This window comes from Scyliorhinus canicula, chromosome 19, assembly GCF_902713615.1.
Source record: "Scyliorhinus canicula chromosome 19, sScyCan1.1, whole genome shotgun sequence".
In the NCBI taxonomy this organism is placed as follows: Eukaryota; Metazoa; Chordata; class Chondrichthyes; order Carcharhiniformes; family Scyliorhinidae; genus Scyliorhinus; species Scyliorhinus canicula.
Window position 1 is genome coordinate 77,571,327 of NC_052164.1, and position 25,018 is coordinate 77,596,344.

Here is a 25,018-nt window from a genome sequence, read left to right on the forward strand (position 1 = left end):
TACGTCACTTTGGTAATCTGAAATTCTGAAACTACACAAATAGGACCCAATTCATAACTCCACTAAAATGCACAACAATAACGTTGACAAATGGAAGTTATTAATCTGAAAAGATCTATTACTTTTTCACTTAGTTGCTGGTACAGACCTATATTTAATTTGAACAGCAGCAGCATGTACAATATTTCCGCTTCTGTTGTTGCATTCAGCCTTGTTTCTTTTTATTATACTTTGATGGGATGTGAGTGTTGCTGACAAGGTCAGCAATTGCTATCCACCCTTAATTGCAATTGAACCGAACAGTTTGCTCAGCCACTTCCGAGGGCAGGTAATAGTCGATCACATGTGATGTGCATCTGGAGTTTCGTGTAGACCAGACCAGGTGCAAATGGCAGGTTTCTTCCCTGAAGGACATTAGTGAACAAGATGGGTTTTCACAGCAATTGATGATAGTTTCATGGTCACCATTATTGATACAAGCTCTCCATTCTAGATTTTATTCATTTGAGTTTAAATTTGAGCTGCTGCCATGGTGTCCGCAGAGCATTTTAGCCTGGGCTTCTGGATTACGAGCCCAGTGACATTACCACTGTCACTGTTAACTTTTTATGATCTGTTGACTGGTCAGTTAATGAGGCATATGCAATGCAAGTTCTAGCGACATGGAAAGTGATCATCATTATGGTTAACTGATGGATAGAGTGTGTTAAGAAGAAGAACCGGATGTGGCGGGGTGGTATCTGGAGCAGGAGGGGTAGAGTTGTTGCGGTTATACCTAGCCTTGCTCGTTCCTTTAAAGGACATAGGAGAACAAACGTAATTAGAAGTTAGGTCTTTCAATGTTGATGATCCAACTATTCAACATAGTTTATGTTCTGACAGAAGGGGTTAGTTGGCACATCGGATCTGTACTAACTCTCCAACGAGCAGCACAGCTTTCTGCTATTCTCCTGTCTTTTCCCCATACGCCTTACACATTGTTTCTATTCAATAATCACATAATGCCCTCTTGAATGCCTCTATTGAACCTCCCTCCACCACATTTCCAGGCAGTGCATTCCACACCTGATCCAATGTTTTTTTTCTCACATCTCATTTACAAAGCATCACCCAAACAGGTGAATTAACAGTCAGGTTATGCCCCTATTAAACTGAGGGAAATGTTCTGAAATTAACACATTAAGCACGTTATTTGTTTATTCTTGGAATGTGTACAATGCTGACAAGACCACATGCATTTCAAATATTTATCAGCTGGGCTACTTTAGAATCAAGCAAATAATGTGGACTAGAGAGTTGTGTAGACAAGACCAGATCGAGGGAGTAGGTTCTGTGCCCTGAAGGACATTAGTGAACCAGTTGGGTGAATAATAGATAAAAGAGTGCAAGGTTATTCTTCTTGCTGCAGGGCAGCACGGTGGCCTAGTGGTTAGCAGAACCGCCTCACGGCGCTGAGGTCCCAGGTTCGATCCCGGCTCTGGGTCACTGTCCGTGTGGAGTTTGCACATTCTCCCCGTGTCTGCGTGGGTTTCGCCCCCACAACCCAAAAAAATGTGCAGAGTAGGTGGATTGGCCATGCTAAATTGCCCCTTAATTGGAAAAAATAATTGGGTAATCTAAATTTATATTAAATTTTGCTGCAAATCAACTAATAAACAGATTTATTGCATTAAATGCCAATGAATTATGAAAATTAATTTCTTCACTTCTGGGTAGTTAGTCCAGTGTCATATCACTATACCACCATTCATCTGATAGGATTAGCAGCACTGCCTATTTTTCCATTTTTGATTGGGGTCCTGGAGGTTATGGCAGCCCTGTGAATCCAATCCACATCCTTCAGATGTGAGCCTGGATTGTGAGTGTTTACATATGATGATGCGATAGTATTGCTACATTAGTTAAGTCACCATAGTCCCAGATGACCATAGGCTGCCCTGCCCTTTTGAGAGAGTGCAGACTGGTAGTCACCATTTCTCCGGTGAGGGGCAAGGTCGAGAAGGCGGGGCCTTGATGACCAGCCTCAGCGGTATGGGAATAGGTTCTGTGATGTTGGCCTTGTTCTGCATCACGAGCCAGCTGCCCAGCCAACTGAGTCCCCATCGGGTGATCTGTGAGCTTTATTGGCTGGACGGCTGGTTTCTGAAACGGAACAATGCCAACAACTGGTGTGGGGTTCAATTCCAGTACCGGCTGAGATTATTCATATAGGCCCTGCCTTCTCACCATTTCCCCTCGTCTGAGGTGTGATGACCCTCTCCTCTCTCTCTTGCTCTCTCTCTCCCCTCCTCAAAGGGGAGAGCAGCAGCCTATGGTCCTCGGGGGACTATGGTGACTTTATGTTTTTTAAATTATTATTTTTTTCCATTTAAGGGGCAATTTAGCATTGCCAATCCAGCTACTCTGCACATCTTTGGGGTTGTGGGGGTGAAACCCACACAGACACGGGGAGAATGTGCAGAGAATGGTCAATCCATCTATCCTGTAGATCTTTGGGTTGTGGAGGTGAAACTCACGCAGACACGGGGAGAATATGCAGCTTCCACATGGACAATGACCCAGGGCCGGGACTCGAATCCGGGTCCTCAGCGGCGTATTCCCTGTGCTAACCAGCGCCGGCCCTAGGGTTGCTGGCGCCCCGGGCAAGCTGAACTTCTGCGCCCTTGGGGGGGCGGGGCTGAGGGGGCGGGGCCGAGGGGGGGCGGGGCCGCGGGGGGGGCGGACCCGAGGGGGGGGCGAACCCGACAGGGGGGGGGCGGACCCGAGGAGGGGGGCGGGGGGGGGCGGACCCGAGGGGGGGGCGGGGGGGGGGGGCGGACCCGAGGGGGGGCGGACAGAGAGCGGGGCGGGGGTGGCGGACCCGAGGGGGGGGCGGGGGGGACCGAGGGAGAGCGGACTGAGCGGGGGGGCCGCCCTGGGGGAGGGCGGCCACCGCGCATGCGCTGGTTGGCACCGGCCCAACTGCGCATGCGCGGGACCAGAGTCTCTGGCGCCCCCGAGCACATGGCGACCCGGGCGACTGCCCGAGTTGCCGGTGCCTTGAGCCGGCCCTGGTGCTAACCACTGTACCCCTATGGCGACTTTCTATTGCTACATTATAACTGCGAGGTCATTTTAAAAGTTAAATGTTTCATTAACCATTAATCCTGTGTAAATTATATCTTTACCCAAAGTACACATGAGAACACTTTGCCCCCCCCCCCCCCCCCCCCAACCAACCTGCCCAAAAATTTCAAAATTTCTCCACCACCTCCCTTCAAAGTTCCCGCCACAAAGCTGATAAGGTTCTGTCCATTCAGCGTGCATGAAGGTGTATAGCACAATTAGTTTTGGCATGAAGGTGTGTAGCACTATTAATTTTAAAGGGAGCAAATATATCTATGTGTACTTTCAAATTACATTTGTTAAAATCATGAATGTTGTAATATGCCTTTAAGTGATAGCAGCGTGCCATTGTAATATGAGGATGTTTGGCAGAGCAAGGGTTAATGTGGGACTGCAGAACAGTACTGCCCACAGTATGATGTGGAGGGTTACATGATGTAGAAACGTCTGGAAGGAGCCAGCACCGAGACAGCACCCATACATGGCAATAACTCAGGTATGTTTATAGTTATAGGTTACCAAGAAATGCTTTATGTTTAACCATACAAGCCTCCAGACCTCTGAGTGAGACACCAAACAGCCCTTACAACAAAGAAAACTCTCTTTTGCTATTTACTGCTTGTTTTAATTTGTCATGTGACTTTCAGTGGATTCATTGTTTGTGCTCACCTTGTGAAACATGGCAAGGGCATCTCTAGATTATTTTGAGTCGGTAGTGTTGGGTTTTATATCAGCAATTGTTTGTACACTCCAGAGGGCATGAAGAACCAACCACAATGTGTGGCTTCAAGTCACATTGTAGCCAGACCAGGTTAGGCTGGCAGATTTCCTTTACTGAAAGACATCAGTTAAACTAGTTTCCCCCCCACCCCTTTTTTTGTGACTTTTATTCTCATTTTTGTTTTGAAGCTCCTCCACAAATTATAAGATTGAACTGAAAATCTCTTGAGGTGCCACAGCACAGCGACACCCCTGATATTTGATTATTCATTGCCTAAAGTCACATTTCAGGTTGGGGCATCTGGATAAGTAGAAGAAATGGAATGTTTGAGTGTCAGAATATCTTGGTAATAGTGACGATAATATAATTAGGTTATGGAAAGGGACTTGTAATTAGGTTATGGAAAGGGACTAAGAAACTTCCAAATGGAAAAATATGCAACTGGAACAGGACAGAGCCAATGTCAGTGATCTGAATAGGGATCTAGCACAGGTAGACTGGATTGGAAAAGAAAATGGCCAGGGAATGAGTAAGGCTAGCCTTCAAGACTAAGATAATTTCGATACAAATCTAGCATGTTCCTATGAGGAGGAAAGCTGTGGCATGCAAAGCTTGAGCTCCATGGGTGAAGGAAATAAAGGTTAGAATAAAACAGGAACGGGGAGGTTAATAATAAGTACCAGATACAGAATAATTTGGTAGCTAATTAAAAATCAGGCGGAACACAGAATGCAGGAGTAATTGAACCAAAAAGGGTTAAGAGAGTTTTTTTTAAAATAGCCCATCACGTGGAAAGAAACCCTAAAATCTTCAATGAAATACATGACAAAAAGCATAGTTAAAGGATTGGTGAGGCCAATTAAGGGCAAGGAAGACATTTTCTTGTGGAGACAAAAGGCATGACTTGAGGTTTTGAACGAATACAAGAGAAGCGGTTAAAATCAGAGTAGATGCTGGGAATAAATGTAAAACCTTTGAAACAATGTATGATTCAATTGAACAGTTGTGTGTCAGTGCATCCACAGTGAAAACTTACAGTGCAGGTTCAACTGGTGTATCTTTCGAAAACTTTCTAATTAAAATTTTTTTGTTAATGAGTGACTATCTTATATTTAAAGCTGGTAGCTTCAATTTGATAAAATTCACCTGACTGTATTTTTCCCAAAGAATTAAATCCAATGATCACCTTTGTTTGAATAATGATTGCTGCAGTTTTGTGAAGGTGCATTCACAGGTTTTATTGCTAGAATTCCACAGCAATGTCAATCCTCAGCCCTTTCAGAGAAAAAAAGAACAATGAAGAATATTCCTGTCTTCAGCAAACATTCTTTTATATTTCCAAATGACCAAAACACAACAGTGAGAAGTTGAATTATCTTCTTTGCACAAATTGGTATACTTATGTCATAAGCTTCCAATGTTTCGAGTTCTAAATATGCTCACCAAAGTAACATTGCTGAACAATTTAAAGCATGACTTCTGGTTTCAATCAAACAATCAAAATTAAATTAGCAGAGCTAATAAAGCTACAACACAGCAGTGCCTTTAAGATGTTGCTCAGAAATGTTTCATTACTTTTAAATATGTTAACTGTTATCAAGTAAATAATTACAGGCGAGAAACAAACTGAGCTTTGCACAGAGAAACAAAACTAATATAATCCAGTATAAATTTTGATAAGGTGGCGACAATCCATCCGAAAGGGAACATTGCTCAGTATTTTATAAAGCATAATTGTTTTGTTACTCTTAACTCATGATTAAAGGATTTTGAATGATACTTCCAAGTGTTACAATGCGCCTTATTCTTGCTGTGTGTTAAGATGGCCACATCATTTGTATTCTCTGCAGTTTGCAGAGGACTTGCCTGTGATGGTCCTGCGGTTCTAGGTGTTTAAGCTCCATCGCAACACCACAGCTTTCACAGGCAAGATATTCACACTTCCACTGAGCTGGTGGTAGCAGTAAACTGTGATGTTGCTGTCAGTTCTATGGAGTTCCTGCTTAACAAGCAGGGCAAAGATTATAGATGTGGTGAAATGAGATGCAATAGAATTAAAAGCAATATTAATTGAAGGAAAGTATGCAAAACAACGAACAAATTGCAAATGTAGCTTTTGTGGCTAAATACAAATATACATATATATATAAAATATGTAGGTGAAATAAAATTTTTAGGATGCCGGACCAGACCCCAAACAATTTGCGATTTGTAACTGAGGAAAAGATATTTCATCGCAGGAGTGATGACTCTGACCAATAGATATTGGGTGGAATTCTCCGGCTACACCCGCCTAGTGACTGGAAAATCCCATCCGAAGTCAATAAACTTTTCCATTGGTCATGTCTTGCCATGGCAATCTTCCCGCGGGCAGGGTGGAAGAATCCAGCTCATCTTTTATGTTAAAACAAACTTTAATTTGAACATCGAATTAAGTATCATGACATCAAATAAATAGCTTTACAATTAACAGTTAAATAGGTCTATCTACACCTGCCACTATATATTTTCCAACTAAGCAACCCAATACAGTTCAAAATCCACTCATGAATAAAGTTAGCATTCACATTTACTTGCTGTTCTCTGTAAAGACCTTTGGAGAAAGAACGTTTCAGGAATAATCTGAAAATCCTTCTGTTTTAGCAGACTAAAATTCTGTGGCAAACTGCGAAAACTATTGACAGACCTGTTTCCTCCCATAAATTACATTATCTGTATCCCACTAAGATGTCCCAAGACCTGCTTAGCTAAGACTAAACACAATCCCTCCAGTTATCTACACACCAGCGAACTTCCTTTCTATGAACAATATTCCATTAGCCATCTCGTTATAAAAAGGTAAATGGTCAAAAACAATGATTACCCCACCTTTGGAACTCCTTAATCTCAGCTTTAGCAGTCACACTGCCTGTATGTATTTTAAACCAGGGTGTTTAAAACATTACTGCCAAAAATATGAAATATATAAAAAATTCTACATTCATCACCAAGTTTGCCTATCAAAGATAATCATCTGATCAATGTTTTGAATATTTGGAAGGTTGTAAGTGTTAAGTTCATTAATGCTGAATTTATCCTGGTGATTGATGGTAGAATAATACTCAATTGAATAGTTAACAAGATTAGGACAAGTATTTTGTTGACACTCCAATTTATTGAGAAACCAGCATTTTCACCTTCTTTGGCACTTTTTAAGCAAGATTTCAATGCTTGAGCCTCACAATTACTACATCTTTAGTTTCTCCAATTATACAATTTTCTTGACTTTCATGGTATCATTTTCCTACCTTATTTTTGGTCGGACTTTCTTTGCCTCTTCATGCCACTTTTTTTCGCAACAAAGCACATTTTTGTATTAAGCAGTTTGCATTTAACACTGAAGTTTATGACTTTGGGGTTATTGGTTGGTCCTTTGCTTGTCTGTCAGTTCAGAATTGGGTTACAAAAGGTTATCTTGACTTTTCTCTTCCTTGATGCTGATTGGCACACTGTGCGTTTCAAAAAAATAAATTTGTTTTGTTTTGCACATGACACGGGCATTATGATCCTATTACCATAAAATAGAGATCAAAACTGCCATAAATCAGCGCACAACAATTGTTTCAGTAAAAGGTGATATAAAACTTGCCTTGTTAACCGATAACTCATATTGAAAATGAGGGAAGGAAGGCAGCACAGTAATGTATATTTTCCTCGTTGGGCAAATTGGAATAAAATATCTTGTAAATTGCAGTTAGAGCATTGCATTAATATTTATAGGGTCCAACTCATTATAAGAATATTAGTGAATAATATGCATCATTTGCCAACTTGCACGTATACTTTCTGTTGCCTATTTTAATTTTTTTGTAGCCTGTTGTTATATGTATGAGATATCCTCACTGTATCTCGTCTATACTGTACTTCCAACATGTTAATGTATAAATTTGGGCTTTTGTGAAGATATTTGAACAAATACGGGTGATAGCCACAACTTCTTTCAAGAAAGGTTTAGAATGATGTGAGATCATTTATATTAATCCCATAAATCCATATGAAAGAAAGGCTTCAGGACACTTCAAGATGCTTTATAGCCAATTAGGTTCATCCCATGTGTGCGTGGGTTTCCCCTGGGTTCCTCTGATTTCCTCCCACAGATGTACAAGTTAGGTCGATTGGCCATGCTAAATTGCCCCTTAGTGTCCAGGGATGTGCAGGCTAGTTTATGGTGACATAGCGGGTTGGGTGGGGGAGTGGACCTAGGGGGAGTGCTCTTTCAGAGGGTCGTGCACACTCGATGGGCTGAATGGCTTTGTTCTGCAGTGTAGGGATTCAATGGATTCCATGATTCGAAATATAATCACTATAGAAAACATGGCAGCTAATTGGTACATAGCAAGATTTCTCAAACAGTAATGTGATGATTACCAATTTAGATGTCGAGGACAGCACGGCGGTGCAGTGGTTAGCACTGCTGCCTCACATTAGATTTGAAAGTATTTTTTATTTTTTTTCCAGATCCCGTTCATGGAGCAGTCAAAATAAGGTAAGAACCATGATTAACTTTGGTCATTAACCTTTTTTTTGCAGCCACTTTAATGCAAAACAACTTTTTGTCATGTTAATGTTGGGAAGGTATGTAAGTATGTTTTCGATAGTGGGGGGGATTAATGGTGCGATTCAATTCTCGGAGATGGGAGACAGACCGCCATTGACCGGCAGCAGGACCTTCTGCCGCCACCCCCCGCCCCCCAAAAATCCCCTAGCCCCCAAAATATGTGCATACTTTTAATTAGATCCAATTATTTCCTATCTGGTCATGTAAAGAACAGATCCGTTCATTTTATGCAATTTTAAGATATTCTACTGGCATATCTCCTGATTCTAACATTCAGCTGACACCACCAAATGTATTGATCACAGTGGCATGGAACTTCCAAAAATAACGTGAGTGACAGGTTTGCCTTTGAGTAAATTTATCTTTTCCCAGAATATACAAACCATTGTAAAACAATTGGAAATCGGAGACCTGAATAAAGCACTAAATTTTGAACCATATTCCTTCTTCTGGCCTCACTGTATTGATTAAAAGTTGATCACTGAAGCCAGCAAACCATCCCGTATGTACATTTGGCACTCCGCACACAAGAAAATACGATTGTAGAAGGTTTAAAATCACCTCCGAAGTGTTGGGTGAAAGCCTTGGTGAATTATGAAAAGTTTATATATAAACCGTATGGTTTGCGAATGTGGATTTCCATTCGGTTGTGGCTTTGAAAAGGGCATTGGAAAATTATCGGAATAGAAAAGAATTGCAGGAGTATTAGGAAAAGGCAGAGAGAGGGGGATAAGGTGAGAAAGAGTTGGCATGGAAATACTGGGGCAAATGTCCTGATTCTATGCTGTAACCATTCTTATGATTCACAGAGCATAACCTTCGACCCGCTGAGCACATTTCCTGTGGTGAAAAGTAAAATGCAGAATGAAAGAATTGTACAGAAACCTATAACTTTTAATTGACATATTTTAAGAATGAGTTTAATTCTTTATTTGACTGAGATGCAGGTGCTGCACTGATCTCAAATGGTTCAGGATTATATGTTAATCCCGTGACATTTAGTGGCCTAATTTAAAACCGAACTGTTGACAAAACCACAATAAATGAACGTCTGAACATATTTGCGAAATGAAGTAAATTTCTACCACGGTCCCACAGATGACAATCGCTGTTATGAGAGCAAATATACTTATCTGCAACAGTGGGTTGCATAAAAATAGAAATCTTTGCTTACTGATAATGAAATGGTTATTCACCACCACTGCAAAATCTTGGGCTTCTGGAATTTGTGGTGTGACTGTTGCTGGCTTACCTTTTCCCCGTCGCTGTACGCTGACCTTAATGCATGTAACAGAGAGTTGATCTATGGGTATTATTTGATTCCCCAGAGTACCACAACAGCCAGGATTCCAACATTCTGCCATCTCCCAGTCTTTTATTTTTAGCCGTGTCTTTATTTTCAGGATGATGTTGTTTGCAATAAGTGAAGCATCTTAACTGTGATAAACTGGACGAGGCGGAAGAGTGATATGGCTGTTTTTTAATAAGCCCTCTCTTCCGCTGCCCCCCCCTCCCCCATTTGATACCTTTCTCCAGTCCAAATGTATTTAAATTTTTAACGAGGCTTTTTTTAGTCAAAGAAAGAGTAAATATATTAGTTACTGAAATCCGTGAAAAATAGTAAAAGACGCACACACGGGTCAGAAGTGAAAAAGTTAGAGTCCAAATAATAAAATTTAAAAGAATATACAAGTAACTCCTTTGCTTAATTATCAGTGAGGTGTGGGCTGCCATGGACGTTGGGTGGTACTAATAGAATGCTGAGGAATGTATGGAGGTCGGTAGTTTGTGAGGTTTCTGCTCTTTTCCAGTAGTCTTTTCAGATGACTGTATCGTTTTTATTCCTCCTCTTTGTTCACTTTCCTCTGTTTGCCAGAGAAAGCTTTGAACTTATTTCTATATATTCCCAAAAGGGAATATGGTTAACATGTCTTGCACCCCTTGTTGTAGTACTTCCAACCTGTTCATCTCTGAAACCCTTTGACATCTTTAAAATCCAAGTCAACAGGAGGTGGGGTTATCTTGTCCTTCACAGTGGATTGTGAGTGTCTGGTGGGGTGTAACTGGCTGGATAGCAAATCTCATCAGCTTCACAGAATTGCACTGGATTCAGAATTCAGTACTTCCCATTTTTAGTGCCTTCCTTTCAGGAGTCGCTGTTTAGAAGTGAACCTTGGGCAGCATGGTGGCACAGTGGTTAGCATTGTTGCCTACGGCGCTGAGGACCCGGGTTCGAATCCCGGCCCTGGGTCACTGTCCGTGTGGAGTTTGCACATTCTCCCGTGTCTGCGTGGGTTTCGCCCCCACAACCCAAAAGATGTGCAGGACAGGTGGATTGGCCACACTAAATTGCCCCTTAATTGTAAAAAATTATTGGGTACACTAAAAAATTTTTTTAAAGAAGTGAACTTTGACCCCTCTCCAGGTGTGAAATTCCATGTAACAGGCCTGAAATGCAATTTATATAGATGTTCCACAGAAGTGGTGAACTTTACGATATCAGCCATCAGGTGACTGCTGGTATCCATATTTGGGCAGTATCTTTGCTTGTATTTTTTTTAAAGCATATCTTCTTTAAACAATCTAATATGTCTGTAGGTGATGTTGTGCACACGTGGTTAGTTTTCTGTTATCACGACAGCTCCTATTAAGAATCACAAAAATGTTTTTGCACTGGTCACCTGGATCATCAACAAAGAGGCAAGATCACATAATGTCACACCATGCCATATTTTGGGATAAAATTCCTTCTAATTTAAGTATTAAAAAATGTTGAGCACATTAAAAAAAGTTGGATACAGAACTTGGCCATTTTGCTACGCCAACCTTCATGATGTGGGGTAAGCATGATGTTAGTGGGTGGCACAGTGCTTAGCGCTGCTGCCTTCCAGCACAGTTCATTTCCGACCTTGGTCGACTGTCTCTGTGGAGTTTGCACATTCTCCCTGTGTCTGCATGGGTTTCTTCCGGTTGCTACAGTTTCCTCCTCAGTCCAAAGATGTGCAGGTTGGATGGTTTGGTCATGTTAAATTGCCCCTTAGTGTCCAGAAGTTTAGGCGGGGTTACTGGGATGGGGGTTGGGACTATGTAGGGTGCTCTTTTGGAGGGTCGTGCAGACTCGATAGGCCAAATGGCCTCCTTCTGTACTGAAGTGATTCTACAATTCTATATTCCTAATAGAATGCAACCAGCTGATTGGAGAGGAGGGTACAGGACTTTTTTTCCCCAAATTGGTACGTTATCCAAGAGTTTGGGCACTGGAGATGAAATTAAGATGTCTTTCGGGGCTCCATGGATGAACTGTCAATGTTCATATTAACTGGAAATCACTGAAAATGCTACAAATGTTTGAGAGGTTTAATGGCCTCTTGGGACAGCAGAGCTACATTGATGGTGCCCACCAGGAACACCCAGCTTACCAACCAGCAAAGCAGTTATGTAAGGTAACCCACGCCACTACTTAGAACTTTTATTAGTCCTCAAGAATATTTCTGTTGTTTGGATAGTACAGAAGGGTTGCTGCTGTGCACTTCATACATGTACAAGGTTGCATGTGTTACAGTTCAGCTCTCAGATAGGGAATAGTCCAAAAAGAACTTTGTCACCCACCCAAAGAGAAGAAGGCATCCACAGAAGGAACTATTGTGCGGGCAGGCACAGAATAAAACTAGTCGACAACAGCTTTCAGTAATGGACACCCAACATGATTTGCTAGCGGATTTGAGTTGCTTTGCCAGCTTTGTGGTGGCTGGGGTTGTCAGAAGAAAAATACACTTTACCTAGGTGTGTGAGTTTCACCGGTTGTTATTCAGCTATGAAATTCTCCTGTAGGGAACTTCTGGAGGGTGGAGAATGGTGGCACGATGGTAGAGGGTGTAGCCTTGTGTAGAGCTCCAGGAATGGGGAGGGTGGGGGGTCTGGTAGTGAAGTGGTAGTTTTTCATTGTAGGATGAAGCCAGTTATTATTTGCTTTGACGGATAGATCTTTCTCTTGCGTGTTTGTGGTCTTTCACCACAGTGCTGGGTTACATCTTCTTGCAGCTTGCAGTGAAAATGATGTTAAAATGTTGGACAACATCCTCATTGCCTGCCCATAACGTATGACCAGCAGGCAGAGAAACTGAGCCTGAGAGATTCGAATGGGTGGTATTAACGTTTGCGGTGCTCAGTTGTACAGGAAATGTATAGAACTGGTGCAGTCTCTCCACTTAGAATGGGGTGCAGTTAATGGAGATTGTACATGAATGAAGGCTGTTATCCACATATTATCACGTTTCGTAATCTGGAGGGTTCGTGTCAGAACCTTTCTGTGTTAGCTGGGAGTCCATCCATCTCTGCTTCCTTCATGCCTTCTGTGAAGTCTACTGAGATCAGGTGGAATCTTGCACTGTGTGCACAGCACTGGCTGAGGCGAGAATACTGGCGTGCAGCTCCCTAGCTACACAGCCAAGGTTTCTCTCCAAATTCTTTGCTCTGCGCAGAAAATCTGGCGGTGTGGTTTTCACCGACATACCGGCAGGACAGAGCCTCATCGAGCCAGGTGCCCCATTCGGCATTAAAACAACCCCCCTGTTGCCAGCAAGGGGCAATTCTACCCATACCCCCTATTCTCCCTGCCCACAAACACACACATGGTGGCACTGCCAGGAGACGGTTCCAGGTGGCAATGTCAGGACACTAAGCGGGCTTGTACCTTTCCCCCCAGGGGCTACACTTAGCTATGTGCCCCAGCGGGTTCCCCTCAGCTTCTTCACATTATACAGAAGCAGTGGTAAACCTCATCTTTCTGACTTCATGGGAGCGAGTTTGTTATATAGTGGGAAGCTTATGTCAGTGAAGGTCTTTAATTTCATTTGAATTTGTTAAAATGTTTAATGGGCGGGAATCTCATTAGATCAATGGCTAGGGGTGTGGAAAATCTTATTTTCTGATTCTCACATGATTTTGAGCCGGGGTCTCCGTTTGCGCATCGGCGGATGCGGGTGCAAAATTATCCCCATGGTGTGAGAGCGGTGTGTTCAGCAGAGGTGTGGCTATGGCTGCCTTTGGGCTGCGGTGCAAGCGTGGCCTTGCAAGCTTCCACTGCAACTATTCGCTGGTCCGCTTCTACAGGAACTATGGCCTTGACACTGATGTTCCCAAAGGATCATTGAGTATCAAACATGTGCCTCATGCTACAAACTGTTTTTGCTCTCATTTTATTGTCGAAAATATTGTGCATTATGTCTCTACATGGCAATCCGTTTCTTTGGTTCTTTTGCCAATCGAAAAAAAACCACACAAATACTTTTTGAAACAAAATTACTTCTTGAGTTGCGAACATCGCTGAAAAAGGCCACGATTTCCCTTGAGAAGAGGGTGCAATGGGCCTTTTACCACAAACTGGTGCATTTGGAACTTTGATGTTACCTTCTTCAGTTCTCTGCCCGAAGGCAGGACTGACCCACAATGCCTCAACTTCCACCACAAGTAGGGCAAGGAGGTAGGTCCCGAATCCATCCAGCCAGAACAGGGGTCAAATCCTGTGCTGTTTGCACTCAATTTGACATCCACTGATTATCCAGCTGATTGAACTCCAAAGAAGTCAGAACTGCACAAGTGACATCCACTTTTATAATGCATGTTATAGCCTGGAGCTTTAGACAGGGTGGCAGAGGTTCCAATTTCTTCCCATAGGAACAGGAGTAGGCCATTCAGCCCCTCAAGCCTGTCTCTCCATTCACTGAGATCATGGCTGATCTGCTGCCTAACTCCATACACCTGCCTTTGGCCAATATCCTGTAATATCTTTGCTTAACAAATGTACCTGACCACGGCCAACTCCATATGCCTGCCATTGGCGTGAGTTGGGAATCTTCGCAAGTTGCTACTCAACCTGGTTGGCCGTGTTATGAAACTTCCTTGACCATCAAGTCCTGGAGTGGGGCTGTGTCCAGAGCTTCTGGCTCAGAGGCAGGGATGCAAAACATTGTGCCACAAGACCTTCACTTTAATGTTATATACACACACTAATTGCTAAAATTATAATTTCAAACTGTGTATTGTGGAAGCAGTGATCTTTACTTGGACTCACACCACTGCTTTGTTATCAGCGAGTGGATTGACCTATCGGGTTGGCTTTTTGAAAAGATTAAACTAGAGGTTTCTATTTTAGTGATGCTGATATGTTCAAAATATTACACGTACCACTTCAACAAATGGAATGTAATTATGCTTCAAGGCCCCGAGATGAGATTTTATTTTCAAATGCTTTTGCTATGGTAGCTCTCATGAAACCAGAAATGGAGTAACACAGCCATGATGAAATGCTACACATTTAAATACATATTTCAAAAAAAGGATGATTGTAAGTGGAAAAGAATTATGGACAAAGGTGAAAACTTTGTTTCTTTTATTTGCAACACCGTTCACTCAAGCCACATCATTACACCGGTAGGTTAGATAATTTAAACTACCCAGCATTTCTCTAACATCTCTTAAAGCGGTGATGCACCATAATGTACACTATTTAAAATGTTGAAAGTTGCTAAGTGTCATGACTTGATCTTATACCCAATGTTACTGAACGGCAGATGAATAAAATTAAGCTCTAGCATCTTACTTTGGTATCTTACATAATATTAATTGCGTTTTATTTCCATTTACTACAGTCCTGAAACCATGGACAGGTGTGGAAATTTCAACAGCGAGTCTGGTAGGTGTCTCTTTTACTTCTATGTATTAAATATTGTCAGGGTGTATGTCTGTGCAACCAAATGGTTATTTATCCTCATAACTATGCAAATATCATGTCATACCTCTGCAATGTTTACCTGTTTAATTAAGTGGATTATCTTTCAAAGAAAATGTTGGAACAAGTGAAATAGTCCCATTTGTTAAATGTTGGTGTGTTCCCGATGTCAGGTGGATATTGTGATAGATCTTGTGCATCGGTCAAAATAGCTATAAAATGTAAGAGTTCATAGAGCATGCTCGGATTGCACTAAAGGACAAGCTATTCAAACTGGACAATAGGACCAGAGAAATGGCCTTAATTTGAATGGGGGAAGAGGGTAAATTTTAATCTAATCTGGGGTAACAGGTTTGAGAATTTTCTGGGCCTTTTGGGCGATGGGGCAGTTGGCAAAACAGCAGGGAAGTGCATGGCATCTTCCTGCCACTGTCCATACTGCCAGCAGTGGGATGGTTGGCTGTTTGATCCTTTTGAGGGGAATTTTGTGCCTCTGAAGGCATTTTGTTCGCTCTGGGAGACGTGCTGCTGCATAGGAAGACCACGCAATAAAAAGCTGGTGGCCTTACAAAAGGCTCCTGGGGGGGGGGTTCTTCATTATGGGCACTTCATGCCCCAGGGATGGACAAGGGCACAACTGGCACTCCATGACTAACCCATCAGTAACTGGGGCCTGACGGCCTGGCCCCTGGATTTCCACGAACTATCTGAAAGGTACTTGGCTGCCTTTAAGGTGCCCACTGCCTGCAGCTGTTGCCTCAGCAATAGCCCCCACTAGTGGTAGCACTGTTGCAGCTGTTGAGCTGCCAGCTCTCTGATTGGCCTGGTGGAGATTTGCCATCCATGTCTTACCACCTTCTGAACAAGGGTGACTTCCCACTTTCAATTTCAAGATTCCTGCTTTTTCAAGAAAACTCAGCCCAAGACTTCAATCAGCCGGTGCTAATTACAGAATTTGAATAATTTGACAGGTGGCATGTAGTAATATTTGGTACAGAAGAGGTGGACCTGTGATTTGTCTTTGTTTTTGCAAAAATATACTTCATTCGTAAAATATTTGGGGCGGGATTCTCCAAACCCCCGCCAGGTCGGATAATCGGCAGGGGGTAGCGTGAATCCCGCCACCACTGGCAGCCGAATTCTCCACTGGCAGCAGCCCCCCCCCCGGCGATTCTCCGGCCCACGATGGGCCGACTGGCCACCCGTTTTCGGCGGGTCCCGGCGGCGTAAATCATACCAGGTCCTTACCGGCGGGACCTGGCTCCGCGGGTGGCCTGCTCAGTCGTCCGGGGGGGCGAGTGGATCTGGCCCCAGGGGGGTGCCCCTACGGTGGCCTGGCACGCGATCGTGGCCCACCCATCCACGGGCAGGCCTGTGCCGTGGGGTCACTCTTTCCCTCCACACCGGCCGCTGTCAACGTCCGCCATGGCCGGTGCGGAGAAGAACCCCCTGCGCATGCACTGGGATGACGCCAGCACACACGGCGGAGGCCCTTCGGCCCGACACCGGAGTGGTTCACGCCACTACTCGGCGTCAGAGTGGCCCGCCCTGCCGGTTCGTGGAGAATCCCACTCCAGATATCTGAAAGAAAATTAAACGGGCTTGACCTAACCAAATGGGAACAGAGTCCCATGGTAAGCATGTTTAGCCGCGTGTTTACCGGCGCTCACAATACCGAGAAACACTCTGTTATCTAACGTCCATCCGGTTGGATACGGTGCCTCAGCAGGGGATGCATGGCCGAGGGCGCACACCATCCCGTTTTCTACACTGAGGGGCTCTGCTTGCCTGCACTCGTCAGTGCAGCAAGAGATCGGGACGCCATCCCTCGAGCTCCCGACGAGACCCCCGAACTCCCTCCCACTCCTCCCACCCCGCCTCACTATAAGGGGGCCCACGGACCCTCTCGCACTCCCCTCCCACACCTTGGCAGTTAATACCGGTCACATTGCACTGCGGCGCGCTGCTTTTCGGGCACAGCGTGGACAATAAATTATGGGCAACATTTCAAAATGGCTATCACAGGTGCAGTAATATTCAGGTTCTCTATATACATCATGTTGCACTCTTGAGGCCCTTCAATACAATAAAAGAAATGTTACAGACATTTCAGAATTGCCATTACAAATGGTGCAAAGGTATATAAGTTAACCACATCAACAAAGTTGCACTTTGAGGTGCTTCAATACAATTGTGATGCATGTAATATTCACTATATACACTCTATGTTAGTCATACAGCCCCAAGGGGTTCTACACAGTTCACCGTCCCCTCATTTCACAATGGCACTATGGCTGAAAGGTCTTAGACATCGATCTTCTCCCTTGTACTTCTGCGGCAGCTTTAGTGTATACATCAGTACATAGTCCTGGGCTTTGGAATGTACCAGTCCGCAATACTCGGTTGGGGACAACTCTTTGCACTGGAAGGTGAATAGGTTTCGGGCAGACCAAAGATTGTCTTTCATTAGGTTGATGATCGTCCAGGTGTGCATCCCTGGGAACAGCCTGTAGATTAGAGTCCTGAATCACGGAGCTGCTCGGGATGAACCTCGACACAAACTCCTCCTCTTTCTCCAGATCTTCTTTGCAAAGGCACATTCCACGAGGAGGTTGACAACGGTCTCTTCCCCACCACAGTCTCCTCGAAGGCAACATGCCGATGGGGTGAGACTCTGGGCATGCAGAAAGGAACTGATGGAGAGGGCTTTTCTCATCACCAGCCAGGCTAGGTCATGGTGCTTGTTTGAAAGTTCTGGTGATGTAGCATTCTGCCAAATGACCTTGGAAAGTCTACTCAGGGAACAATCTGACAGGCTCCACAATGTCCTTTTCCTGAAGGGTGTCTGGGGTGTTACGTGCAGACTACTACCTGATGGACTTATGGTCAAAGGTGTTTCACTGCAAAATTTTTTCCCCGAGGGTCATGTGGTACGGCACAGTCCAATTACTTGGAGCGGCAGTGTGGCCAGACCAATCCTTTGCAACACTGGGAACAGGTAGAGGGTCAGCATGTTGTGACACTTGGTGCTTTTGCATACCAAGTATCTTGTTGATGCAGACACACACAAAGGTGGCCATCAAGATGAGGGTGATGTTGGGCACACTCTTTCCCCCTTTATCTGGAGGTTTGTACATCGCATCCCTCTTGAAAGTGGTCCATTTGTGGCCCCCAGATGAAGCAGAAAAAGACTTGGGTAATCGCTACAAGGCAGGAGTGAGGAATGGGCCTGCACCACATACAGCAACACCGAGAGTGCCTCACACCTGATGACTAGGTTCTTACAAGGGAGGGGGAGCATTGCTCCCACATGCCCAGGTTTTGCTTCATTTATACCTATATGCTTCTTCCAGTTTCTAACGGATGCCCTGGACCCTCCGAACCACATTCCCAGCACCGTCTGATAGTGAAGGAGACAACTGGTCGGTCAGCCCAATTCCCAAAGAACATGTTCTCGCTCTTGCCATGATTTACTCTGGCTCCTGAGGCAGTAGATGGTCGTAGATGTTTATCAGTCTGCGCGCCGGCAGCGGATTCATTCAGAAACCAATGACGTCAGGATCCATGTTGAAGACTATGAAGTCAGCCACATACAAGGGAGGCTTTGACTTGAGTGCCTCCACTACCTGGAATCATCACTTCTCTTATGCCTGAATGCTTCCTGAGGGACTCAGCAAAGAGTTCTATTCAACATACAAATGGGAAAGAGAGGGCCGCCCAACCTGATTCAAGATACAATTGGAAAGCATGGTTAGGTTAGGTGGATTGGCCATGCTAAATTGCCCGTAGTGTCCTAATAGTAAGGTTAAGGGGGGGAGTTGTTGGGTTACGGGTATAGGGTGGATACGTGGGTATGAGTAGAGTGATCATTGCTCGGCACAACATCGAGGACCGAAGGGCCTCTTCTGTGCTGTACTGTTCTATTCTATTCTATTCATTCTGATTCCCACATGTTGATTGAAACTGCAGTACTGATGTTTGTATCAAGAAGTTGGATCTAATTGCAGATTCCCTTCCCAAACTCCACTTTGGAGAGCATCCATCACGTGGTTGTGCGGTATTCTGCCATAGACCTTCTTCTGGTCCAGGCTGATGATGTATCTCGTACATAGATAATCATATTCCTGAGCAGCATGAGACTGTCAGCGATCCTCCTGCCAGGAACAGAGCAGGTCTGGTCAGGGTGGATCACTGACTCCAGAGCAGATAAGGGTAATGGTGCCCTTCCTCATGGATTCTGACATACTCCCGGCCAGAAGCTAATTCTCATACCTCCAGCAGTTTGGAGCCGATCCAGTCCCATCGAGCCAAATACAACTCAGCCGGTAAGCTATCGGCTTAGACATAGACAACAGTACAGAAGATACATAGAGAGATCAGTTCAGTCCATAAGAGGTTTATTCAGCAGTCTGGTAACAGTGGGGAAGAAGCGGTTTTTGAATCTGTAAGTGCATGTTCTCAGACTTTTGTATCTTCTGCCTGATCGAAGAGGTTGGAAGAAAGAATACGAGGAGTCTTTGATTATGCTGCCCACTTTCCCAGGGCAGCGGGAGGTGCAGACAGAGTCAATGAATGGGAGGCTAGTCCAAGTGATGGACTGGGCTGTGTTCACGACTCTCTGTAGTTTCTGACGGTCTTGGTCTGAGCAGTTGCCATACCAGACTGTGCTGCAGCCAGATAGGATGTTTTCTATGGTGTATCTGTAAAAATTGTCAATAAGAGTCAATGGGCTGGATTCTTCGGTCTCCAACGCCGAAGTCGCGTTCGTCGATTAGCTGGAGAATCAACATTGGCGCTTAAATCGGGGGTGGCGCCGGTTTTGCGATGCTCGGCTCCCCCCAAAGTGGTATTCTCTAGGAGTATGCTGCACACCATAGGGACGGCTTCAGAACGCTGCCTGAGGCCCTCCCCAATGCCCCACCCCCAATGGGTCGAGTTCCCGACGGCGTCGGTCGTATGTGGTATTTATTTTCGGTAACTCGGCGCGGCAGCTGCGCACTAAATCCAACACCACCACAGTCATGGGAGAGCCATTCAGCGGGCAAGGGTGGCTTTTGCAGGGGCTGGGGGCACTGGCGGGGGGGTAGTTCGGACGTGGCGAGCCTGGCCAACTATTTGGCAGGCTGGGTCCGTGCACAGCCGGTGCCATGTTGCACAGCGCGGCCACTGCAGGCCGCCTCCATGTACATGCGTAGCCACGGATCCGGCAATTCCCCGCTCTTATCCACAGCTAGAGCCGGGTGCTCTAGGCTGCGTGCCTGCTAGCCCCCCACCAGACGGAGGATCGGTGGCCGTTTTGTGCCACTTTTTGGGTCGCAAAACACCACCATTCCCAGGCTGACGTCAGCACTTAGTCTCAGAATCTGAAAATCCAGCCCCATTTCTCTTAGTTTCCTGAGGAAGTATAGGCGCTGTTGTGCTTGCTTTCTTGGTTGTAGTGTCAGCGTGGGCGGACCAGGACAGATTGTTGTGCACGCCTAGGAATTTGAAGCTTTCAGCCATCTCCACCTTCGCACCATTGATGCAGACAGGGGTGTGTACAGTACTTTACTTCTTGACATTAACGACCAGCTCCTTAATTTTGCTGACATTGAGGGAGAGATTGTTGTCGTTTTCACCACACCACTAAGTTCTCTTCTTCATGTACTCTGACTCATCATTGTTTGACATCCAACCCACTACGATCCTGTCGTCAGCAAACTTGTAGATGGGGTTGGAGCCACATTTTACCGAACAGTAGTGTGTGTATAAGGAATATAACAGGAGGCTAAGTGCTCACCCTTGCGGGGCCCGGTATTGAGGACTATCGTGGAGAATGAATCGTTGTTTAACCTTACTGAACCAGCAACCTTAACCTCCAGCAACTTCCACATTTTGTTTACTTTCCTCAGTCCACATCCAAGCCTAATTAATTAAGCACATTGAGCATCAAGAGTAAATAGTCAAGAGTAAAGAGTAAATAGGGGCTGGTTTAGCTCACCAGGCTAAATCACTGGCTTTGAAAGCAGACCAAGCAGGCCAGCAGCACGGTTCGATTCCCGTACCAGCCTCCCCGGACAGGCGGCGGAATGTGGCGACTAGGGGCTTTTCACAGTAACTTCATTGAAGCCTACTCGTGACAATAATCGATTTTCATTTCAAATAGACTCACAGAATTAAACACAAAATTGAACATGACAGAAAGTATGGTACCACCAGCTGCTCTAATGTATCTAAGTAACTGTTTGCATGTCCCCATTGACCAAGACTAGCAAGCTGGCTTGCCTGTCTATTCCCTTTCCTATCAGAGCATCTGCATCAAGCATGAGGAGTAACAAAGTGAAGATAATTTGATTGAAATAGCGTTGGAAGCTTAATCTTCTGCAATGATATTTTCTAATTCTGCTCCTTGGATTCTGTTGTATGGAGCTTTGACCTTTAAGGATAATAGGAATTCAAATCAGGTGATTTGAGCCAAATGAATTCATTTTTTAATTTTAAAAAATTCATTTACGGGATGTGGGCGTCGCTGGTTAGGCCTGCATTTATTGCCCATCCCTAGTTGCCCTTCAGAAGGTGGTGGTGAGCTGTCTTCTTCAACTGCTACAGTTCTTGATGTGTAGGTATACGCAGTGTGCTGTTAGGGAGGGAGCTCTAGGATGTTGCCCCAGCGACAGTGAAGGAACGACGATATATTTCCAAGTCCGGCTAGTGAGTAACTTGCAGGGGAACCTCCAAGTGATGGGGTTCCCAGGTATCTGCTGCTCTTGTCCTTCCAGATGGTAGCGGCCGTGGGTTTGGAAGGTGTTGTCTAAGGAACCTTTGTGAGTTACTGCAGTGCATCTTGTAGATGGTGCATATAGCTGCCACTGTTTGTCGGTGGTGGAAGTTTTGAATGTTTGTGGAAGGAGGAGCAATCAAGTGGGTTACTTAATCCTGGATGGTGTCAAGCGTCTTGAGTGTTACTGGAGCTACACTCATCCAGACAGTGGAGAGTAATCCATTACACTCCTGACTTGTGCCTTTAAGGGGGGTGGGTCAGTCAGGAGATAAGTTACTCACAGAACAATTCCTAGCCTTTGACCTGCCCTGGTAGCCACAGTATTCATGTGGCTAGTCCAGTTCATTTTCTGATCAATGGTAACCATCAGTGTTGATTGCGGGGAATTTAGTGATGGTAATGCCATTGAATGTCAAGGGACGATGGCTCGATCCTCTCTTGTAGGAGATGGACATTGCCTGCCACTTCTGTGGCACAAATGTAATTTGCCACTTGTCAGCCCAAGCCTGGATATTGTCCAGAGCTTGCTGCATTTGGAAATGGACTGCATTATTATCTGAGGAATCCTGAATGGTGCTGAACATTGTGCTGTCATCCACAAACATCCCCACTCTGACCTTATGATGGAAGGCAGGTCATTGATGAAGCAGCTGAAGATGGTTGGGCCAAGGATACTACCCTGAGGAAATCCTGCAGTGATGTCCTGGAGCTGAGATGATTGACTTCCAACCATCACAACCATCTTCCTTTGTGCCTGGCATGACTCCAACCAGTGGAGAGTTTTCCCTTTGATTCCCATTGACTCCATTGACTTTAGCTGTGATGCCATACTCAGTCAAATGCTGTGTTGATGTCAAGGGCAATCGCTCTTGCCTCACCTCAGGTATTCAACTCTTTTGTCCATTTTGAACCAAGGCTGTAATGAGGTCAAGAGGTGAGTGACTCTGGGCGGAATCCAAACTGAGCATCCGTGAACAGGTTATTGCTGAGTCAGTGCCACTTGATGGCACTGTTGATGACTCCTTTCATAACGTTCCTGTTGATGGAGAGTGGACTGATAGGACGGTACTTAGCTGGGTTGGATTTGTCCTGTTTCTTGTGCACCAGACATATCTGGGCAATTTTCCACATTGCCGGGTGTTGTTGCTGTACTGGAACAGCTTGGCTAGGGGTGAGGCAAGTTCTGGATGCTGGGGACCTCTGGAGGAGACTGAGATGGATCATCCACTTTTGTTACTGATCTGTAACCGACAGCCATGCTCTTTACGCCTGGAGCAGGTTGGTGGATTGCCTGTCTTCCAGTCCACCAGAAGGGCTCGCAGGACTGGAAATCACCACCCAAAGTCAATAGACAGTTGACCACTCTCCAAATTTTCCAGTCCTGCCTGTGACAATTTGCGATGTTGGTGGGACTGGCAAACCCCAATCTAAAAGTTTCAGATATGTCCCGAGTTATAAATTTCATGGCCTAATCAATAAATAGTTCCCTTTTTTTTGCTGCATCATTGTGGAATGGAATTGTACTTTCTACTCGTGACAGAATAAAATATTTGACGCTTATACTAGTTAAATGTCAATATCCCATGACAAGCATGAAAAGAACATTAAATTGTGCATCATAATGGCTGGTTTTCTTTCGATCTCACATACTTGATTTGTATTCCAAGAAGTCATTGCCAGAAACATTGCAGCCGCCTGCCTTTTTGATTTCTTGTCATTAAACCAATGAAAGTTGGCAATTGATGCTTTGTATGGAAAATCAGGAAGTTAAACCCACAAGCCTTTTGGCAAACCGCACCGACACTAAGACACAGCAGTTTTAAATGCGTCACTGATACTGGAGCGAGAACTATATTCATTTACCTCTATCATTTGTGGTTAAAGCGTGATTGTACACTGACAGCAAAGCAGTTGTACTAAGTCATGCAACCTGACACAATAAAGGGTTCTGTCCCTTGGGTACTGTTCATCTGGTTTCGATTTGTTCGTCTGTGGTCACTGCTTGCTCGAGCCTTTGTTGGAGACGTGAAAGGAAAGTCCCAAGTTTGATGATTTAGTGGTTCTCAGCTGGCCCTCACTGGGGAAACCACAACCTGCATCATCTTTACTGTAGTAGAGGAAATGAATCACGCAGGCTGTATATTATCCAGTGACCATTGCTAGAAATATGTGCTTTGCTTTACGGTCCGAGACAATTACTCTCAACTCCCATGTCCAGAATCAGCATGAAACATTGCCGACATTATAGGACTCTAAGAATCGGGGGAAGGTTAAGAATGGTCACTTCAGTGAATTCCTATATCTGGAAACACACCTCCCAATAAAATATTTTTCCTTCCTTTTTGAGAGGATCTCAATGAGACACTCTCCCGCTGCATCCATCCCAGCCATAGCTCATTGAAATGAAAGACAAAATGCTGGAAAATTTCAGCAGGTCTGGCAGCATCTATAGGGAGAGAAAAGAGCTAACGTTTTGAGTCCAGATGACCCTTTGTCAAAGCTTATCGGGTCATCTGGACTCGATGTGTTAGCTCTTTTCTCTCCCAACAGATGCTATCAGACCTGCTGAGATTTTCCAGCATTTTCTCTTTGGTTTCAGATTCCAGCATCTGCAGTAATTTGCTTTTATCCATATCTCATTTAAATATGTATAGCAGGATTCCAGCAGATTTGCGGCATCAGTAGAGAAGCCGTTGCGATTGCAAAGGAAGAAATTCCAACTGCAACATCCAAATGATCCAATCAGGGATTTCAGATGGGCAGGAGATCTGAAACAAAGACCCACTCGACCAAATCCTTCAACAGATCAGCCACTGAGGACAGTATGGAATAAGAGATCATTTTAAGCCCGTTCCCCTTCATGGAAGTACGCAGATGTAATTATCATTGCCTTCCAGGACTCACTGCTATCTTCTCCTCTGTTGGCCCTGAGAGGCAGCAATTGTACTGGAGGAAAGACTGAAGCTATCAAAACCCTCTCCCTTGTTGGTGGAGGAGAGGGCAGGAGTAGGCAGTTGTAGTGCTGCTTGGGGCAGTGGGATGACAATGGGTCTCAGCATCCTATTTCCCACCATTTACATTGTGATCTCACCTATTTTGTGCAGG

At 44.6% G+C, this 25,018-nt stretch overlaps 1 protein-coding gene across 3 annotated transcripts in view; it reads left to right on the plus strand.

The window, feature by feature from the left end:
* LOC119953843 (sialic acid-binding Ig-like lectin 13) overlaps positions 1 to 25,018 on the plus strand; it is a 55,053-nt gene that overhangs the window by 24,305 nt on the left and 5,730 nt on the right. For all 3 annotated transcript variants that reach the window (XM_038778404.1, XM_038778405.1, XM_038778406.1), the window contains exons 6-7: positions 8,324 to 8,351; positions 15,074 to 15,117. In XM_038778404.1, coding sequence (XP_038634332.1) covers positions 8,324 to 8,351; positions 15,074 to 15,117 — 72 coding nt within the window. The remainder of the gene's footprint in view (positions 1 to 8,323; positions 8,352 to 15,073; positions 15,118 to 25,018) is intronic.